The sequence below is a fragment of the Lepus europaeus genome, chromosome 17 (genome assembly GCF_033115175.1).
Source record: "Lepus europaeus isolate LE1 chromosome 17, mLepTim1.pri, whole genome shotgun sequence".
Classification (NCBI taxonomy): domain Eukaryota; kingdom Metazoa; phylum Chordata; class Mammalia; order Lagomorpha; family Leporidae; genus Lepus; species Lepus europaeus.
The window spans coordinates 27,758,631-27,776,006 of record NC_084843.1 but is presented as its reverse complement, the minus strand read 5'-3'; the positions used below and the strand labels follow the sequence as shown (position 1 = coordinate 27,776,006).

The 17,376-nt window shown below is 54.9% G+C and overlaps 2 protein-coding genes across 5 annotated transcripts in view; one reads left to right on the top strand and one right to left on the bottom strand.

The window, feature by feature from the left end:
- DPCD (deleted in primary ciliary dyskinesia homolog (mouse)) overlaps positions 1–17,376 on the top strand; it is a 45,461-nt gene that overhangs the window by 27,701 nt on the left and 384 nt on the right. Inside the window, exon 6 of one of the 4 annotated variants that reach the window (XM_062214815.1) lies at positions 8,510–9,090. The exons of 1 other annotated variant lie outside the window; for it this stretch is intronic. In XM_062214815.1, the coding sequence (XP_062070799.1) occupies positions 8,510–8,704 (195 nt within the window). In that variant the 3' untranslated portion in view covers positions 8,705–9,090. Of the gene's footprint in view, positions 1–2,476; positions 2,507–8,509; positions 9,091–17,376 lie in introns of those variants that run through there. 2 more of the 4 variants (XM_062214814.1, XM_062214819.1) reach the window with 2 other exon arrangements.
- The window catches only part of FBXW4 (F-box and WD repeat domain containing 4), a 92,216-nt gene continuing 75,693 nt past the window's right edge, over positions 854–17,376 (bottom strand). The window contains exons 6-9 of the mRNA XM_062214821.1: positions 14,952–15,017; positions 1,990–2,130; positions 1,116–1,257; positions 854–978 (exon numbers count right to left, since the gene is read on the bottom strand). Coding sequence (XP_062070805.1) covers positions 859–978; positions 1,116–1,257; positions 1,990–2,130; positions 14,952–15,017 — 469 coding nt within the window. The 3' untranslated portion in view covers positions 854–858. The remainder of the gene's footprint in view (positions 979–1,115; positions 1,258–1,989; positions 2,131–14,951; positions 15,018–17,376) is intronic.

Sequence of the window (17,376 nt, the reverse complement as noted above, 5' to 3'; positions counted from 1 at the left end):
ACAGTAGAGCCTTCCTAGCCCCTGTGTCATGCCTGGACTTATTTCCTAAGTCAAATCATTGTGAGTTACTGCAGATGGTCTGCCCCCTGCCCACCTCCATGAGCTGCCTGTCCTCAGTCATGAGTGGCCTCAAAGAGACCTTGTGCTGTCTTAGCTCGCAGAAGGTCCTAAGATGGGAGACTTGGCCCTGCCACAGTCCCTTCCCTGTACCTCACAGGGTGGCAGCCACCCCACCACCAGAGCTAACGGCAGGGGTGGGCTTCCTGAAAAAAACAAACCTTTGGTCCTTGGGATCTAGAACCTGAGGGTGGCCTTGTGATCTGTGTCCCTGATGCTCCCTCTCATCTGTCCAGCCAGTAAAGAACCAGAACTGTGAACATTCACGCTTTATTTTTACAAAATTGGGAATTTGGTAGCATGTCTCCACAGCCTGCTTCAGCGACTCACTCAGAATGGCTGGATTCCCGTTGTCTTGGTTTCAAAGCAGAACCAGGCCCCAGTGCCCCAGGAATAAAGCTCCCACCCCTAGACAGTAGGGTCTGACCAAGGAGCTAGCTGCTGCCAGCAGGGTATCCCTTCTCCTTCAGGGAAGGGCGTGAGTGCCTCATCTTGGCTGTAGGCTGTTGGTGCACGGTAGATCCTTAGTCTGGCCAGACAGGGACACGAGGCCCAGTCAGGATTGGGGGGCTGCCCTCAGGGTTCACAGCAGTCATGGCTTCTAGCTTACAGTGCCTGAACACGGTGGCCACAGGTCTGGGAGCACAGCAGGGTTGGGGAGGAGGTATCGCTGCACCCTCCAGATGAGAGAGGTCCCTGAGTAGCTGGTGGCCCTGGCCCGCAGGCGAGGGGGCCTGACTGTCACGGATTTTGAAAGTCCAGGACATGGAGGTTATAAGACAGTGCAGCGTAGAGATGTGTGGTGGTGAAACGCAGGCAGTACACAGGACTGCTCAGCGGAGTCGATGTTAGCGGGAAGGCCTAGTGGGAGGGAGGGAGGGAGGGATGAGTTTCCCAAGTGGTCTCTGGACCCAGGGACATGTGCTACTGCAGCCTTCCGCCACCCCCTCCCGCATGCAGCCGTGAACCCTGCACCCGGAAGTGGGCAGGACACTTACATGCAGGCAGGCCCTTTGGCGCCTGTCCCACAGCCGGACGACACCGTAGTAGGAGGAACCCGTGGCCAGCAGATGGTTGCCATCCGTCTGCAGGCAGTACAGGGTGCTGTCGTGGGGCTCCTCCCACTCCATGACACATTTCCTGTCCCAAGAAGAGATGCAGGGAGAGATTTGGGAACCTTCCACCTCAGCTTCCCCGGGGGTCCTGAGGAGGGGTAGGGAGCCACTCTGGTTTTTTAGACTCTAGTGATTCAGGCTTCTCTCCCAGCCCAAACTTAATGGAGAAGGCCTCCTCTGTAGAGGGCTCTCCTGCCAAGCCCTAGACCACAGAACAGAGGATGCCCTCATGTATGTGTTCACGTGGCCTGCCACTGGTCCCAGGCCTCCTGATGTGGAAAAGTGACGAAAGGCTGGCAGGCGGCAGATGTTCGGTGCAGTGGGTAAGACAGCACTTGGGACACCGACATCCCATGTTGGAATGCTGGGGTTTGAGGCCCAGTTCCAGCTTCCTGCTAGTGTGCACCGTGGGAGGCAGCAGGTGATGGTGCACCTCCATGGGGGACCAGGATTGAGTTCCTGGCTTCAGCCTGGCTGGCTCCTTTTGTTGGCGTTTGAGGAGTGAACCAGTTGATAGGGGTGTGTTTCTGTCTTGAAATGAATAAGACAATTTTTTTTTTTTTTAATTAAAAAGGAGGCCAGGACAGAATGCTGAGGGACAGCTCTGGTGGCTGCAGTCTCCAAGGCTACCCAAGGAGAGGGGGGTCTAAGCCTAATATGACCTTCCCTTCCCTTCCCTCCCAGCCCAACAAGGAGACTGGGACAACCTGGAACTGAGGCTGACACAGGGCTCCCCGCACCTGTCCAGCTCACTCACCGGGCACTGGTGCGGAGGTCCCAGTAGCGAACGTAGGTATCATAGCCACAGGACAGCAGCGTGGAAGGGGACTCGTACATGACGTCCAGCACCCCCGCTCCTGGGGGGAAGTCGCTGCCTAGGTGCATCATCAGCTGCCCACTGTGGAGAGGACGGGCAGAGTTGGGCTCCCTTCCCCCTGGGGACACAGTCTTCTACCCTGCTGGTGGGCATTGGGCCCTCGCAGCTCTCTTTACTGTAGACTCCCGGAGGGAAGAGCTGCCTCAGCCTCCCACCCTGCTCACCCAGCCAGTACCAGGCCCCACCCCTCCCCCCAGCGTCACAGCCCCCAGCTGAAAGCCTCAGTGAGACGCCAGCAAACCCCTCCATCACACCTGCGAGCCGGCTGCTGGCCGCCCCTTCTCAGGACGATGAATGGGCCTTGCTGAAGGGGTCGGCCCCCCTCCCTCGCACACACTTGGTTACTTTATACTCCTTGATCCTGCAGGTCATGCAGTTCTGAGCTGCCTGCGTCCAATGCCTTAATTCCTGCCTGTAATCTGGGGCTCAAACCTCGTTGAGGATAAAGACCACACAAAGGGAGAAGGGGAGTCCCAGGAGATGTTAAAACAAGTAAACACCTTTGTGTCTGGGGCGAGAAATCGCTGAGAAAGCAGCTTAGCGGGCCGGTCCCTGGTGCTCCTGGCCCGCCTGGCCCCCAGCCCGGGGCTAGCACGCCTCTGTGATCACAGCCCCCAGCCCGCTGGGCTCCAGCCTACTGCCCCTGCCCTCACTCCACCCGGTGGCCGAGAGCAGATTACTGAGAAGAACAATTGCTTTGTGACTGTGTAATTCCCTCCGTGACCGCGGCAGTGGGCAGACCCCGCGCCCTGATGCCAGACCCCTAGCAACCACATAGGGGGGCCTCCTGGCCCTAGCAACTACCCCTCAACATCAAGTGCACCCGCTAATCCCTGCGGCCAGGGGACGGTGGAAGTGTTGAGTTTCTGCAGAATGATGGGGGGGGGGGGTACCTTGCAGACCCCACGCCTCAGTGTTCTTCACCCCTGAGACCCAGGCTCTCCTGTGGCAGCACATGAGAAACAAGGCCACGGACCCTCCACACCACACCCAGGCAGGAGGCTGTGGGGTGGGGTGGGGTGGAGAGGATTCACGGTGCTGCCAGCCATGGTGGATGGTCTGAAGGCAGGTGTCAGCTCCAGGGCTGCCACCCTCCCTGAAAGCGGCAAGGAAGAAGGCCAGGGCTCCTCTCAGCCCACCCTGCCTCCCCCTGTGTGCTCTGGGCAGCTGCTGTCCAGTGGTAGGTTAGGCCCCAGGGAGGCACTCCTGCCCCAGCGCCCCCTAATGAGAAGTGCTCATCGTCCTCTTGGTGGCCCAGACAGAAAACTGCCTCCCCATAGCAGCAGCCTCTGGAGACCACGGAGCTCAGCCCCCAGGGGAGCCCTGCCTTCCTGGACAGGCCGCCAGCCACGATTCACCACCCTGGCAGGCCTGAGTCCCTTTCACAGGGACGTTCGTGTATACCGCGCAGGGGATGTTTTGCTCCACAGGTCTCCCTCTCTAGATTTGGGGGCTCTGCCCCCTCCATTAGTGAGGCCTTAATGATTGAGGAGCTCTCCCCTTTAATCTACAGAAGTAATTTCATGTTTGTTTGAAATAGAAGATGAAAGGCTGTGGGGGCTGGGAGGAGTGAAGCCCAGCATGGCTCTGCCTGCCCACCGCCAGGCCTGGGGTCCTGAGAGAAGGAGACCCGGGCAGGGGCACTGTGTCCAGGGCGCGCCCAGACGGAGCCACCTGCCTGGGCCCCTGCCGTAGCATCCGAGTCGGCATTGGAAGATGCCGTGGCTCTGGCCAATGCACAAGAGTCCCGAGGACCCATGTGCTGTGGGGAAGAGCCAGAGGCCAAGTGAGCGCCAGCCCCCGGGGAGCAGGACCAGGCCAGAGCGTGCCTCGAGGGTCAGCCCTGGACTCTGAAATGGCCACACGCACTGTAAATGGGCCAATAAAAAGATACAGTTTCTTTTGCCTCGGAGCCCTGGACCCTCAAAGCTCTGTTGTGCAGTGCCCGTGAGGTTAAGTCCAGAGCATAAACGGACACACCAGGCTCTAGGGAATGGGCCGGCCCTTCCAATAGCGGCCCAGCACTGCCATCGGAGCCCTGCTGGGGCTTTGATTTGGGAAAACAAACAGAAATGGCACCGTGGGCCCTGGGCAGCCCCCCACCCCCCGGCCCAATTTAACTAGAAAGCTAGCTCAACTGCTGTGGTGGAGGGGGAGAGGGGGAGCCGTGGTGACAATAGCCCTCAACTTTGGGGGACTGGTACAAAACCAGCTGTTTGTCTCCTCTTCCCCTCCTCCTGGGCTCCTTTTCTTACTGCAAGTGTGTTCTTGTAAAAACGATTAGATTGCAATTTGTATGAAGTGGCAACCCCCAAATTCAGACAGTTCTCCCCTTTTCTCTAGAAAGAATGTTAAGAATGCTTCTCGCCCTCTGGGGGGGTGGGCGGGATGCAGAGCCTTGGTGTTGCACAACTTGTGTGGGAACAGGGCTGCTGCTCAGAGCCCCGGCCCGACACGGAGCAAGGGCCAGCTCTGTCATTCCAGAGGGCCAGACAAAAAGGCCATTCCCTTCCAGCTCCTGTGGACAAAGCCTGGGGGGCCTGCACACCCCAGCCTCCCCTGAGCCCGACTCCAGCAATTCTCCCTCCACCCAGGGAAAGATAAAGACAGATGGGGCCGCCTGTGTGAGCCTGGTGAATGAGCAGGGCTGGGGAGGGGCCGCCTGCAGACCGGTTCCCTTTGGCCCTGGCTGTGTGCGGGCTTTTCCCCAGGAACCCCAGCACCTGGGCAGAAGCAAGCAGAGTGTGGCCACGTCCTTGAGCTGTCCCTTGAAAAGGAACCTGGTCTTCCCATCCCCACCCACCCTGCTGTGCCAGGGCATTGTACTGTAGCTGGAGGGAAGCGAAGCAGTCCCTGCCAGAGAAGAGGGAAGTCTAAATAAAACCCCGACACCCCATCCCCGTCACCATCTGTGTGACATCTAGCTTTGGGTAGGTACTGGCCTTGGAAACCTGGATGCCCCATCTGGGAGACGCCCTGAGCGCCAAGCTGGAGTCAGGCCCTGGGGGAAGGTGCTGGCACCCTAGCCCTGCCCAAGTCTGGGCCTCGCAGGACCCGGAACCCAGGAGCCCTGCTCCATGCACTTGCCCTGGCCTGAGTGCCCCCCCCCTCCTGTACCAGAGCGTTCCTCGGGCACTGCCAGCCCCACCTCCCAGCCCACAGCGTGCCTCCCACTCCGGTTCATTCGAACAGGCTGGGTTCCCGCTGCTGCTGCTCCTCCCTGAAGACCCTCTGGGTACTCATTTCTGGATCCCTTTGGCTTCGAAGACACCATGTCTGGCATGTTCTACCCCAAAACTTGGCAACTGCTTTTGGGGAGAGAGAATGGAAAAGTGATGATTCACCTTCTTACAGCTCCTCTGCTCCCCACGGACAGAGGCTGGCCCCAGCATGGTCGCTACGAATGGGAGGCAGCTCCTTCATTCCCTCCGTCAGCAACCAGTACAAGGCATTGTGCGGCACAGAAACTGCCTTGTGTGTCTACCCCGCAGTACCGAGTGTGACCTGGGGGCTACCACAGGGCTCTGAGAGGGAAAGATACGGGAAGAACATCTCTGGCTGGGGTACTGACTTCAGCAAGTGACAGGATTGTGACAGGAGGGGGATGGCCCGGGCCAAAGTAACAGCAGCAGCAAAGTGCAGAACAAGGGCAGCCAGGCTAGACTGTGGCAGTGTTGGCGATCTGGCCCGGCTGGAGGCCGGCAGGATCTGGCCTCTGGTCCTGGAGGGCCTTGGGGCACTGGAGGCTCTGACAGGGACCCGTTGTCGTGGGCCAGCCCCGACCGCAGATGAGGAAAGCAAGGCCACAGAGGAAAAGTGGCTTTCGTAAGGTCCCAGGGCAAGGGACTGAGGATGGCGGTCTGGCTCGTGGGCTGGGAGCTCACAGAGGGGCACAGCCTGCTCTCCGACTACTGGCCCCTACGACACAGCTATGCAGGCTGCCGAATCCATACTGCGCGCCGAGCACTGTGCACAGAGCAGCTCAGCACTCAGAAGGCCGGGGGGTGCACCTTACTCCTAGTGCACCCAAGCAAGTGTCGGGTCCATTCGCTCAGGAGCACCACAGGACCTGCCCCAGCAGACCCCTGGCCACTTCGGCGCCCTTACCTATCCGCAGGCCCCTCCTCCTCGCTGGAGTGTGAATCGAGGGAGCAGACCCCAGAAACCAAATGTATCCCTGGCCCAGCCCCCTCAGGTGAGAGGGCTGGGTGCGCGCGCAGCCCCCAGCTCCCACCCGCGCACACGTGTTCAGACACAATGGCTCAAAGGCCAGGCGGCTGGGCAGCCCACTTTGTACTGCTAACAAGGGGACCGTAATTACAGGAAGGGGCAGCCGGGCAGATAAAAGGATACAAAATTTCAACATCTGTTGCCATAAAGGGATAAGGAGAAGTGAAACGCAAAGTATCAGTTTGGTGTCAGCAGGCAGAGAGCCAATTTCAAAGAGTTCGGGGGACAGAAGGGACAAGAAAGAAAAAAGGAAAGGGGGGAGAAAGGGAGAAAGAAATTACAGGGTTCCTTAAAGACGTAAAGAAGAAAGAGAACGAGAAAAGCTGTCAGTAATACTTTCAAAGGAGGAGGCAGGTGCTTTAAAGGGGGCAATTCCTGTAATCACCCTGACGGGCTGGGCCCCCTGCATGGTGGGGGTGGAGCACAGGGCAGAGACAGCCACACCTGGGCAGGATGGGCACTAATCCTACCCTCAGAGACGCTCAGCTGATGCTCCAGACACGATTTCCCTCTCCAGCCTGGTGCCCCTTGCTGTGCCAGATGCCATCAGTTGCCCTAATATTCTACCCTGTGCCCAGCGTCGGGCACCCAAGGTAATTTCCAGCCCAGAGAGTAGCCATGCAGGCCACACCCTGACAGGCCATGCGCCCTTGTGGGTGCTCTTAACAGCATGCAAGGGAAAGGGCCGCAGGCTCCAGTCGCAGGGTCAGGAGCTGGGGGAGAGCGGAGCCTGCGTGCTGGAGTTGCTATTTATGCTGAAGAGGGAGCGGGGTTTCATTAGGCAGAGACAGGGTATTCCAGGCTCAGAGGGGAAGCTATACAGGACCCATCAAAATGGGTTAGAGGCCCATTCTGCTCCCACCACTGTTGAGAAAGAAGAGACTTGAGGGCTCAGAGGTACCAGGGCAGGCGTAATGGCAGGACAAGGATGACCCTGGCCCCAAGGAGAAGAGGACTGTGCAGGGCTGTGCATACAGTCACAAGCAGGGCAACAGTGCCCCCTCCCCCCCCCCCCAAGGAGTCAGTGCCCCCAGGAAGGCTTAGGGCTGTAGCAGGGGCCTTTGTGCCACCTTCAGGCCTGGGATTCTGGACTTCTCTGTTCAGAACCCCACCTGCCCCCAGTCATGCCCTGCTCTCAGGATACCAATGCTAGATCCGAACTCTAATGTCGCCTTGGCAGAAAACATAAAACCCACACAAGAGCAAGCCCATGGGGCTGTCGGACCCACCTCAGCCTTCTAGTGACCAGGACGTATGCCCCAGAGTCAACACTGGGTGCTGCCATGGGGGCTGCTCCAGCACAAACAGAACACAAGATCCCAGGCTCGGTTGCTCAGAACTTGACGGATCCACCAGGCCAACCTCAAGACGCTTGAGTGGATGGCTGTGAGCCCAGCTTGGCAGCATGGAGGTGCAGGATGCCTGGAACTCGGAGGTTGGAGACTGGGCCTTAAGACCGCCTGCACTGGAAGCAGGAGCCCTCTGGAACCCCAAGGCTGGGTGAAGGACTCTATCTTTCTTGTTTAGACCAGCTAGAAATCTGCTGTCCTTGGCCCCAACCCATGATGCCCAGCTCCAAGAGACAGATGGAGGGGCTCCCTGCCACCTGGGCAGTGACTACCCATACCACCTTCCAACTTGCATGCTCTAGCCAGTACCCCCAGCCTAGCCCACTGGGAGAACAGATTCAAGGGGCCTTCATGGGCTGAGGAAGCCATGGTGACCCTCAAGGGGTGCCCAGGCATTCTGAAGAGTAGTGTAGGCTGTCCGGGGACAGGTAGCTGGGAGACGCATGGAGACGTGGCTGGCTCCAGCAGTGGGAGTGCTCTGTCTGGCAGGGTGCCTCTGAGGGTGCCAGTCCCCCGCTGTCCTGAGGGAAGGCCCTGGAGGCCAATGCTCAGGGCACAGCTGCCCCTCCAGGGCTCCACTCTACCCAAGTCAGCACACACATGAAAGAAAAGCAAGGCGCTGCTCGGGTTTCAGCGGGGACAGGTTCAAAGCAAGGAATCCAGCAGCACCACACGCCGCCCAGCCCGAGTCCTGCCGGCGATGCTGCTCCACCTGGCAGAATGCCTGTCACTCAGGCTTTGGGGTTATTGAAAGATCAAACTCGGTCCTGCCTGTTCATTCCCTTAATCCTATTTTCTACATGGCTTTATTATCTGCTCAGGCTTCTCTGGGAGACAGCTCCAGGATCGTCTCATCCATTCACTTCCTCCCACCAGAAGCAGCCGCCTCCACCAAGACAAGGCTTCTGTCCTCACGCCCTTGGTCCCCAAGCTTCCCTGGGGAAGGAGGGAAGTTTCTACAGGGCCTCCTCGTTCCTCCCGGGGGGGAGGGGCAGGGAGGAGGCGGTGCCAAGTGATGGGCAGGCCAGCGGAGGATGCAGTGGGCCCTTTTCTCTGGCTCCAGTGAGCCTGGAGGCCACTGCTATCTGCGGCCCACTCTGGCTTGGGCTCATTCTGGGTGAGTAGACGTAGTGTTTGGGGGTTTGGTGAGATCTAAGGTTTTCTCTAGAGAAGGACATCCAAGAAAATCAGTGCCTTCAAATTCCCCTGGACCACGAGTCTGAGGCTGGGAGTACCCTGATCAAGGCAGCCACATGCAGAAGAAGCCACTCGGGTGACCCACCCTTCACGGCAAAGCTGGCTGGGGAGATCTGCCCGGACCACGCCCTGCTCTGCGTGCCAGTCTGGGCCCCGGCAGCTGATGGGGCCAAGGCCAAGGCCTTCTGCAGCAGTGCCTGCCTGTGTGAGCTGCAGCCCTACTGCAAGAACCTTCTCTGCCATGGTCAGAGGTCCCCTCTCACAAGGCCACAGACCGTGTGAGCCTCCACAGATCCCACGGACTAGCACGAAAGATGCCTGTGGGTGGGGAGGAAGAAAGAATGATGTGGCTTGTCCCGGCTCAGTGCCCGCAAGGGGACGGGTACTCTGGGGGTGCTTTTCACAAAAATTTTCCTTGCTAGTTGTTAGGCAGAGAGGATGAATTCCCACTTTACAAGTGTGGAGACAAGCCCAGGGAGGCCCCAGATCGCAGAGCTGGGAAGCTGCAGAGCCGTTGTGGAGCCCGGCTCTGCCAGGCCACGGGGCCTCCCGGCACATGCCCTGGCAAAAGGAGGAGACCCTCCCACCACAGCGGCATCCAGAGCTGGCAGGGTGGTGACAGGTTTGGTGGGGTATGCTCACGTGAGCTCAGCCTCACAGCCATAGGAACCCCTACATTGCAGGCACTCAAGAAGTGTCCGCCAGGCCAACAACAGCGAGAAGTGACCGCTGGCCCCATGAACAAAAGCAGAAGACTGAGATGATGGAGGTGGGAGCACCTGCCACTCCTCAGCCACACCAGCCCTTCCAGTACTGAGCTGTGAGCAGCTCCATTCTAGAGGGAGAAATGAGAGGAGACGTCACAGGAGACTGGGTCTGGAACCAGTGTGAGCCTACAACGTAGGTCACCCACGCAGCCATTCCTGTCTCCTGCTGTACTGGTCGTTCCATTCCCTTTGCCAGGGTTGGGCCAGGGCAGCCAGTGGCACACAGCTGCAGAAGTCTGATCAGGGGCTCCTCATTTCAGATAGGGTGGCAGGTAGCGCAGGGCCTCCGCCTTTTCCCCTTACCAGTTGCTGGAGCTGCCCTAAACCAGCCTGAGAGCACAAGCATAAGCTAGCACGGCCAGGATGGGGAGGCGGTAGCCGAGCAGACTCGCAGGCCCCTGGCTCACTGAGCCCCAGCCCCACCCGCTGTGGAGGCACGCAGCTGGGTGCTCCGTGTCGTCTAAGGCCGTGATCATCCCAGGACTTCCAGCTGTTTTGACAGAGGTGGCAGCTACCTGACCTGCTTTGTGAGGACCAACTGACGCCCTAGGGCTTCCAGCCCAGCAGAGGCGGTGGCAGGGAACGGCTGGTCCTGCGTTCAGCTCACCTGCACAGCACCAGGAAGCAACCGTGCCCTAGAGAAGGGCAGGCCTCCATCCCTCACAGCTGTGAACCGACTGGGGAGTAGCAAGTTTCCTAACCCTGTCCTTCGATGACCCTCCCGAGAGAACTGTCAGCAAAACCACATTTCCCATGAGGGTGTGCTTGCTTTTCTCAACAGCGCTTTGCCCGTAAGAACACATTTTACATGGTTTCTTGGTTTCCCTCTCGCTGAGGTAGATGTTCACATCTATATCCTGGAACCTGTGCCCTTCCAGCTAGCTGCAGGCCCCACCTCTCACCACTTCAGACAAGCCCCGAATCTCAAGCCACTTAACTCGCCCTGTGACTTGTAGGCAGGCAAGGTAAGCAACCATTCTGCAACTCAGTTTTAGTCTCCTTATCAGTAAAAAGGATGCCTGGCTCACAGGCCCCCTGCGAGCGTTAGGCAGTGAGGACAGACAGAGCCCCTGCTCCGCGGCGCTAGGGCTGCGCTGACACTGGCCCAGAGCCTCGGCCCAGAACGGCCGCCCTCTCTCCTTGTTGCTGGCAGTGTGAACGCTGGGGCGACTGGCTTACAGCTGAATCTTGGTGGTCATTATCCACATCTACCACGCACACAGCCTGTGGCCCTGCAAATGTACTCCTGAGGAATTTGGTCCAACATTCCAGACTCCAACCCACACAGACAGAATGGATCCCAGATTGCTCACTGCAGCACTGTTAACATTAACAGATGATAGAAAAGGAAATCAGAAAACAGTGATAGCAACAAACAATGAACTAGTTAGGATACTAAAAAATGACCGGATATATTACTGAGGGGAAAATACTTGAGGATATTACTTCCCATCTGTAGGAGGACCTGCATGTGCATTTTATACAAAGATTTTCAGAAAAAGATTCAGCAAAACTTAATGGCTGGCACTGGGTAGCAGCAGGGAAGGCCCTTCACTTATAAACCTCTGTCCTTGTACCTGGAACGTGCACTATTTTCCCAGCTAAAATAGAAGTTCTAAAGCCTTTTGTGTCTTTTTTTTTTTTTTTTTTTAAGACAAGAGCATTGCTTTTCCTGATGTTCTGTGTAAGACAAAATGCACAGCATTTGCAGTGTCTCTGTCCTCCACTCCCAGGATGCCCCTTCATCTCCCACAGCAAACACCCAAACACATTCTCTCCTAATTGTCTTTAGCCATGGAATATTCTATTTCTGAAACACACGATAGCCCCAACTGTTGGTGCAAACAAAGACACTATGATTTGGGACAGGATTCATGTACCTGCAGCATGCTAAAGTTTTCTAAACTTTCACACACATCTGGCAATCTGTGTGACAGTTTCTTAAGTGTCTCGCGGATACAGGAGGGACTCAGTACAGTTACAAGATCGTCTTTAAGTACTGCAGGACATTTTCCTAACAGGAGCAGTTCAAAGAATGCTATGTAAGTACTGATAGTTTCTCCTCTGTTTAAGATGCTCTTAGTGAAGCCGAAAAGCAGCTATTCAAAAAGTCAGTCAGTCGCAAAGCACGCGTTCCAAGGTTGCTCACAGCACCTCGGATCTAAGCTGGTACAGTGCGCACTGGGCCAGTATAAGTCCTGAGTTTCCACTTGTGCAGTTTACACATCACGAGCTTCTTAAGTAATGTTTTATCAGAAAAGAAAGGCACACTCTTTCATTGTCTGGATCAGCCAAAAATCCTCTAGCTGTGCATAATAAATAGTATCATCATCTCAAAAATAGTGCAGCTGCATTGTGGTTTCATCAAATAATTTCAGCAACAGCTGGGCATTGCTTCCATACGACACAATGACGAGGTAAACCTTATTCTGATCATTGTCATTACAGGAGAAGGACAACTAATTGCTAATAAAAACTTCTGTTTGAAAGAAAATTAAAAAACTATCACCCGTGTGATGGGCATTAAGCCACTTACGATGCCCACATCGCATATAGAAGTGCCTAGGTTCAATACTCAGCTTCTGACGCACACCCTGGGGCGCAGTGGGCTCCAGCACTGGGGTCCCTGCCTGCCATGTCGGAGACCCAGATTGAGCTCCTAGCTTCTAGCTTCAGCCTGGTCCAGCCCTGGCTGTAGTCAGCATGTGGGTGGTGAACCAGCAGATGGGAGCTCTCTTGGTTTCTTTTCCTCTCAAATATAAAACAGCAGCCAAAAAAGAGAAAAATCTCTTTTCACAAGTAAATCTTTAGGAAAAACTATCAATGGATTTTTTCAGACAAAAGATATAGCTAACACTTTCCTAAGGAGATGAGGAAAAAGAAGACAAGGCCAGAGCAACTGAGGTAGGAAGCATGAAAAAAACATCCATGTTCCCTGCTGCTATAAGTTAGGGCCTTTAAAACCTAGACCACGGGAACTAGGCTGTGCAGAGTTCTTAGATTTCACACCCAAAGCGCAACCTATAGAAGAAAATATGGGGCATCTGGACGTCAAAATTTACAATGTTTGCTTTGCAGAGATGCTGTTAGGAGGATAAAGACAAGCTCTAGGTTGGGAGGTCACTGCAAACGGTGTAGCTGACAAAGAACTAAACTCAGCAGGGAAGAAAAGCAGTGAGTGTTGGGCATGGTGGCTGGCCGCTGCTTAGGGCACGCATGTCCCACATCTGAGGGCCTCGTTCTGGCTGCCAGCTCACTCCTCATTCCAGATTCCTGCTGGTTCAGACCTGAGAGGCCGCAGTGTTTGCTCAGGTAGGAGATCTGGGTTGGGATCCAGGTTCTTGGTTTCAGCCTGGCTGAGCCCTGGCTATCGTGGGCATCTGGGGGGTTGAACCAGTAGATGGGAACTTCTCTCTCTCTTTCCCCGTCTCCTCCTCTGACTCCGCCAAATAATTTTTCTTCTGTTTTTTTCTCCCACACCCAGCAAATGGATACACGGACCAAATGAATTTTTAAAATTAGAAAATAAGAAAGCAAGCAATCCAACAGGCAAAAGTCATGAATAGACATTCTGCCAAAGAGAATATACAGATGACAAATATGCAGGTGAAAATATGAGGGTATTTCAGAAAGTTAATGGAAAATGAAACTAAAAGATGTTTGTTTTGGTGCAAAACAATGTTAAGGAATGGGCATTTGGCATAGCATTGAAGACACTGCTTGGGATGCCCCCATCCCTTACTGAGTACCTGGGTTCGAGTCACCCCACCCCTGATTTCGGCTTCATGTTAAAGCACAGCCGAGAAGGCAGCAGGTGACAACGCCAGTAGCTGGCCTGTCTCTGAACTGCCCGCCCAGGACCCCCCCCCCCCCCCAGAGGCTGGCATCAAGAGCAGAGTCAGGACCCGTTTCCAGGCATCCCAGTGGTAGACACTTGCCAGAGCCTTAACTCTAGGCTAAACACTCAACCCAAACTTCTCCTTCAATTCCAGTTTTCCATAGACTCTTTGAAGTCTCTTAACATGTTCAACATCATTAGCTATTAGGGAAATGCAAATCCAAACCATGATGAGATGTATCACACCTATTAGAAAAAGCTAAACTTAAATAATACTCTGGAAGTAGTTTGGCAGGTAAAAACTAAACATACACTTTCCAAAAAACCAGTGATTATACTCCTTGGCATCTATCCCAAGCAATGACAATGTATGCCCACATCAAAACCTGTACACAGATTCCCTAATGCTTGTGTTTGCACTAGTCATTCAGCGGCTGAAAGTCCTTGGGTGGTAATCCATAGCATACTATTCTGCCATAGTGGATGAGCTATTAACACACACAAATACTTCTGTGGCTTAAAAATTCAATCGCAAAAGGTGACACTTCCATTTATCTAACATTCCAGAATAACAAAATTATATAGAGAACAAAGTGGTTGCCAAGAGTTAGGAACAAGAAGGGGAGGTAGAAGGCTTTGCTGATGAAGTTGTGGGTCGGGGGGAGGACTTCTGTGCCAATGGAGTGAATGGTTCCATGACTCTATACATGTGCTAAAACTCAAAAGGATGGGCCAGTGCTGTGGCTTAGTACGTTAAACCTCTGCCTGCAGTGCCAGCATCCTATATGGGTGCAGGTTCAAGTCTCAGCTGCTCCACTTCTGATCCAGCTCTGCTAATGCACCTGGGAAAGCAGTGGAAGATGGCCCAAGTGCCTGTGCCCCTGTACCCATGAGGGTGACTGGGAGGAAGCTTCTGGCTCTGGATTGGCACAGCTCTAGCCATAGCAGCCATCTGGGGAGTGAACCAGCAGGTGGGAGACTTTTCTCTATCTCTGCGTCTCTGTAACTCTGCCTTTTAAATAAATAAATAAATCTTTAAAAAAAAAACCAACATTTGGCGGGTCATCAGATGGCAGTATGTCACAGCAGCCACGGCAGGGGATGTGACTAGAACCTAGATGTATTTAAACCACTGTGTACAATTCCACGTATGGGTCCCTGGGCCACCTTAATTTCCTTGTTTTACAACTCATCTCTGAGAGTCAGGCACTCCTCAGAGAAAGAATGAGCACAGATCGTGACCCTGAGTTCCACGTGAGAGCAGTTCCCTACCATAAACTACTCCAGTGGTCTGCTCAAGCCGGCCCCGAAGGGCTCCACGTGAGAAGGCACCACGCAAGGCCGAGGCTGGCAGGAGCGCTTCTCAGCCTCGCCCAGACCCCTGGGCCACCCGAGGCGTTCTGCCCCGGGGCCACTCCAGCCCACCCCACTGGAAGCCACAGTGGCTCAGGAATCTCTTACCTGTTGAGGTCCCAGATTCTCAGGGGTGAGAAGTGCCCACAACAAGCCGTTCCAGTCACAAAAGAGCTGCGAAGGAAGAGGAGTGCAGAGTGAGATCTGGCCTGTGGGAGCTCGCATGGACATTTTTAAAGTGATTTATTTATTTATTTACTTGAGAGGCAGAGTTACAGAGAGAGAGGACTTCCATTAGCTGGCTCACTCCCCAATGGCTGCAATGGCCAGAGCTGGTCTGATCTGAAGCCAGGAGCTTCTTCCGGGTCTCCCACGTGGTTGCAGGGGCCCAAGCACTTGGACCATCCTCTGCTGCTTTCCCAGGCCATTAGCAGGGAGTTGAATCTGAAGTGGAGCAGCCAGGACTCGAGCTGGTAGCCCATATGGGATGCTGGCGCTGTAGGCAGAGGCTTAACCTACTACACTACAGCACTGGCCCCTTCTGACAGGTTTTTAAAATTTATTTATTGTGCCAGTGCTGGGGCTTAGCAAGTAAAGACACCGCCTGTAACGCCAGCATCCCAATGTGGGTGACAGTTCATGTCCCTGCTGCTCCACTTCTGACCCAGCTCCCTAATGGTCTGGAAACGTAGCAGAGGATGGCCCAAGTGCTTGGTCCTCTTATCCAGGTAGACCCAGTAGACCCAGAAGAAACTCCTGGCTCCTGGCTTTGGTCTAGCCTAGCTCCAGTCATTGCAGGGAAGTGAATCAGTGGACAAAAGATCTTTCTCTTTCTACCTCTCTCCCTAACTCTGCCTTTCAAATAAATATATCTTAAAAAATAAATAAATAACACACACACACACACAAAGGGTGGACTTTTTATTTATTCTAGAGGAAGACAAGAGACCCCTGCTCCATCCACTGCCTCATTCACCAAATGGCCACAATAGCCAGAAGTGGGCCAAAGCCAGGAGCCAGGAATTCAATCCAAGACTCGCACCTGGGTGGCAGGGACCCACCACCTGAGCTTCCTCCCAGGGCCTGCACCAGCAGGAAGCTGGAGTCAGGAGCTGAAACCAGGAACCAAAGCCAGGCTCCTCAGTGTGGCACCCTAACGGCACCAGGCTTAAGCACCTGAAGCTCTGGGTGCCACACCCTCCCCTGGAGTGGCACATTCACATCTCCCAGGCCAGGAGCCTCCCTTTACAGAACAGAATTGGGGGAGGGGGGTCGGCCCCATGACCTGGGGAGGGGAGGGTTAGGGTTCTGAACATTCAGAAGAAAAGAGACCTCCTTGGGGTCTCATCAGTCCATCTCCTGTTAACCACACTCCTAGCCACCCTTGTCCTTGGCCTTTCTGAAGGCCCACGATTTGTGGCTGGGGTGTCCAAAGGAGGAACCGGGAGTTTGCTTGGCAAAAGGCGGGAAGAAAACTGTTTTAAGAACACAAGTTTGGGGCTGATGTGATGGTACAGCAGTGGTTAAAGCTATTGCCTGCAGTACTGGCATCCCAAATGGGTGCCAGTTCATGTCCCGGCTGCTTCACCTCTGATCCAGCTCCCTGCTAATGGCCTGGGGAAAGCAGCAGAAGATGGCCCAAGTGTTTGGTTCCCTGCTACTCATGTGGGAGACCCAGATGAAGCTCCTGGCTTTGGCCTGGCTCAGCTCTGGTCTTTGCAGCCATCTGGGGAATGAATCAGTAGATGGAAGATATTCTCATTCATTCATTTCTCTCTCTCTCTCTCTCTCTCTCTCTCTCTCTCTCTCTTCCTCTCTGTAACTCTGCCTTTTAAATAAATAATTTTTAAAAATAGTTTATTTTTATTTGAAAGAGAGAGGTATTTCCTACCCACTGGTTCCCTCCCCAAAACAGAAAGGGCTGGTTCAGGCCAAAGCCAGGAGCCTGAACTCAACTCAGGTCTCCCACGTGGGTAGTGGGGGCCCAAGCACTTGAGCCATCACCTGCTGCCTCCCAGAGTGTGCATCAGCAGGGTGCTGATGTGTAGTCCAGGTGTCCCAGGCAGTGTCTTAAACCACTGGGCCTGCCTCCACCCCAGGGCAAAGGCAGGCTAAAGGCACCAAACTGAGTAAAGGGAAGTAGGACAGGTGAGTCAATCCCACAGAGGGGTGTCTGCTAGTGTGTGGGGTTGGGGAGGGTGAGGACTGCAGGGGCCAGGCAGCCAGGGCTGCTGGGAGTGAGCTGGGAGTCAGGCAGAGTCCTCTGAGGACAATGACAAATACCCTGCGAGGAGGTAAGGGTGATACACTCACCGCCCCGCCCCAGAATGTCTCTTCAACACCTCTAAAGGTCAACGCATGCAATCTGCAGAGAATCCTTTAGAGTAGCAGCACAGGCACAGTGTAAGGATCCGCGCACTGCGCCAGGGCAGCCCCTGCGCTAGGACCAGACCTTGGCCCCAGGAGCCAGACCACTCCTTGGTCCAAGGATGTGGCAGAGGTGGGGAGGGGAAGCTTTCAGGACTAGCAGGAG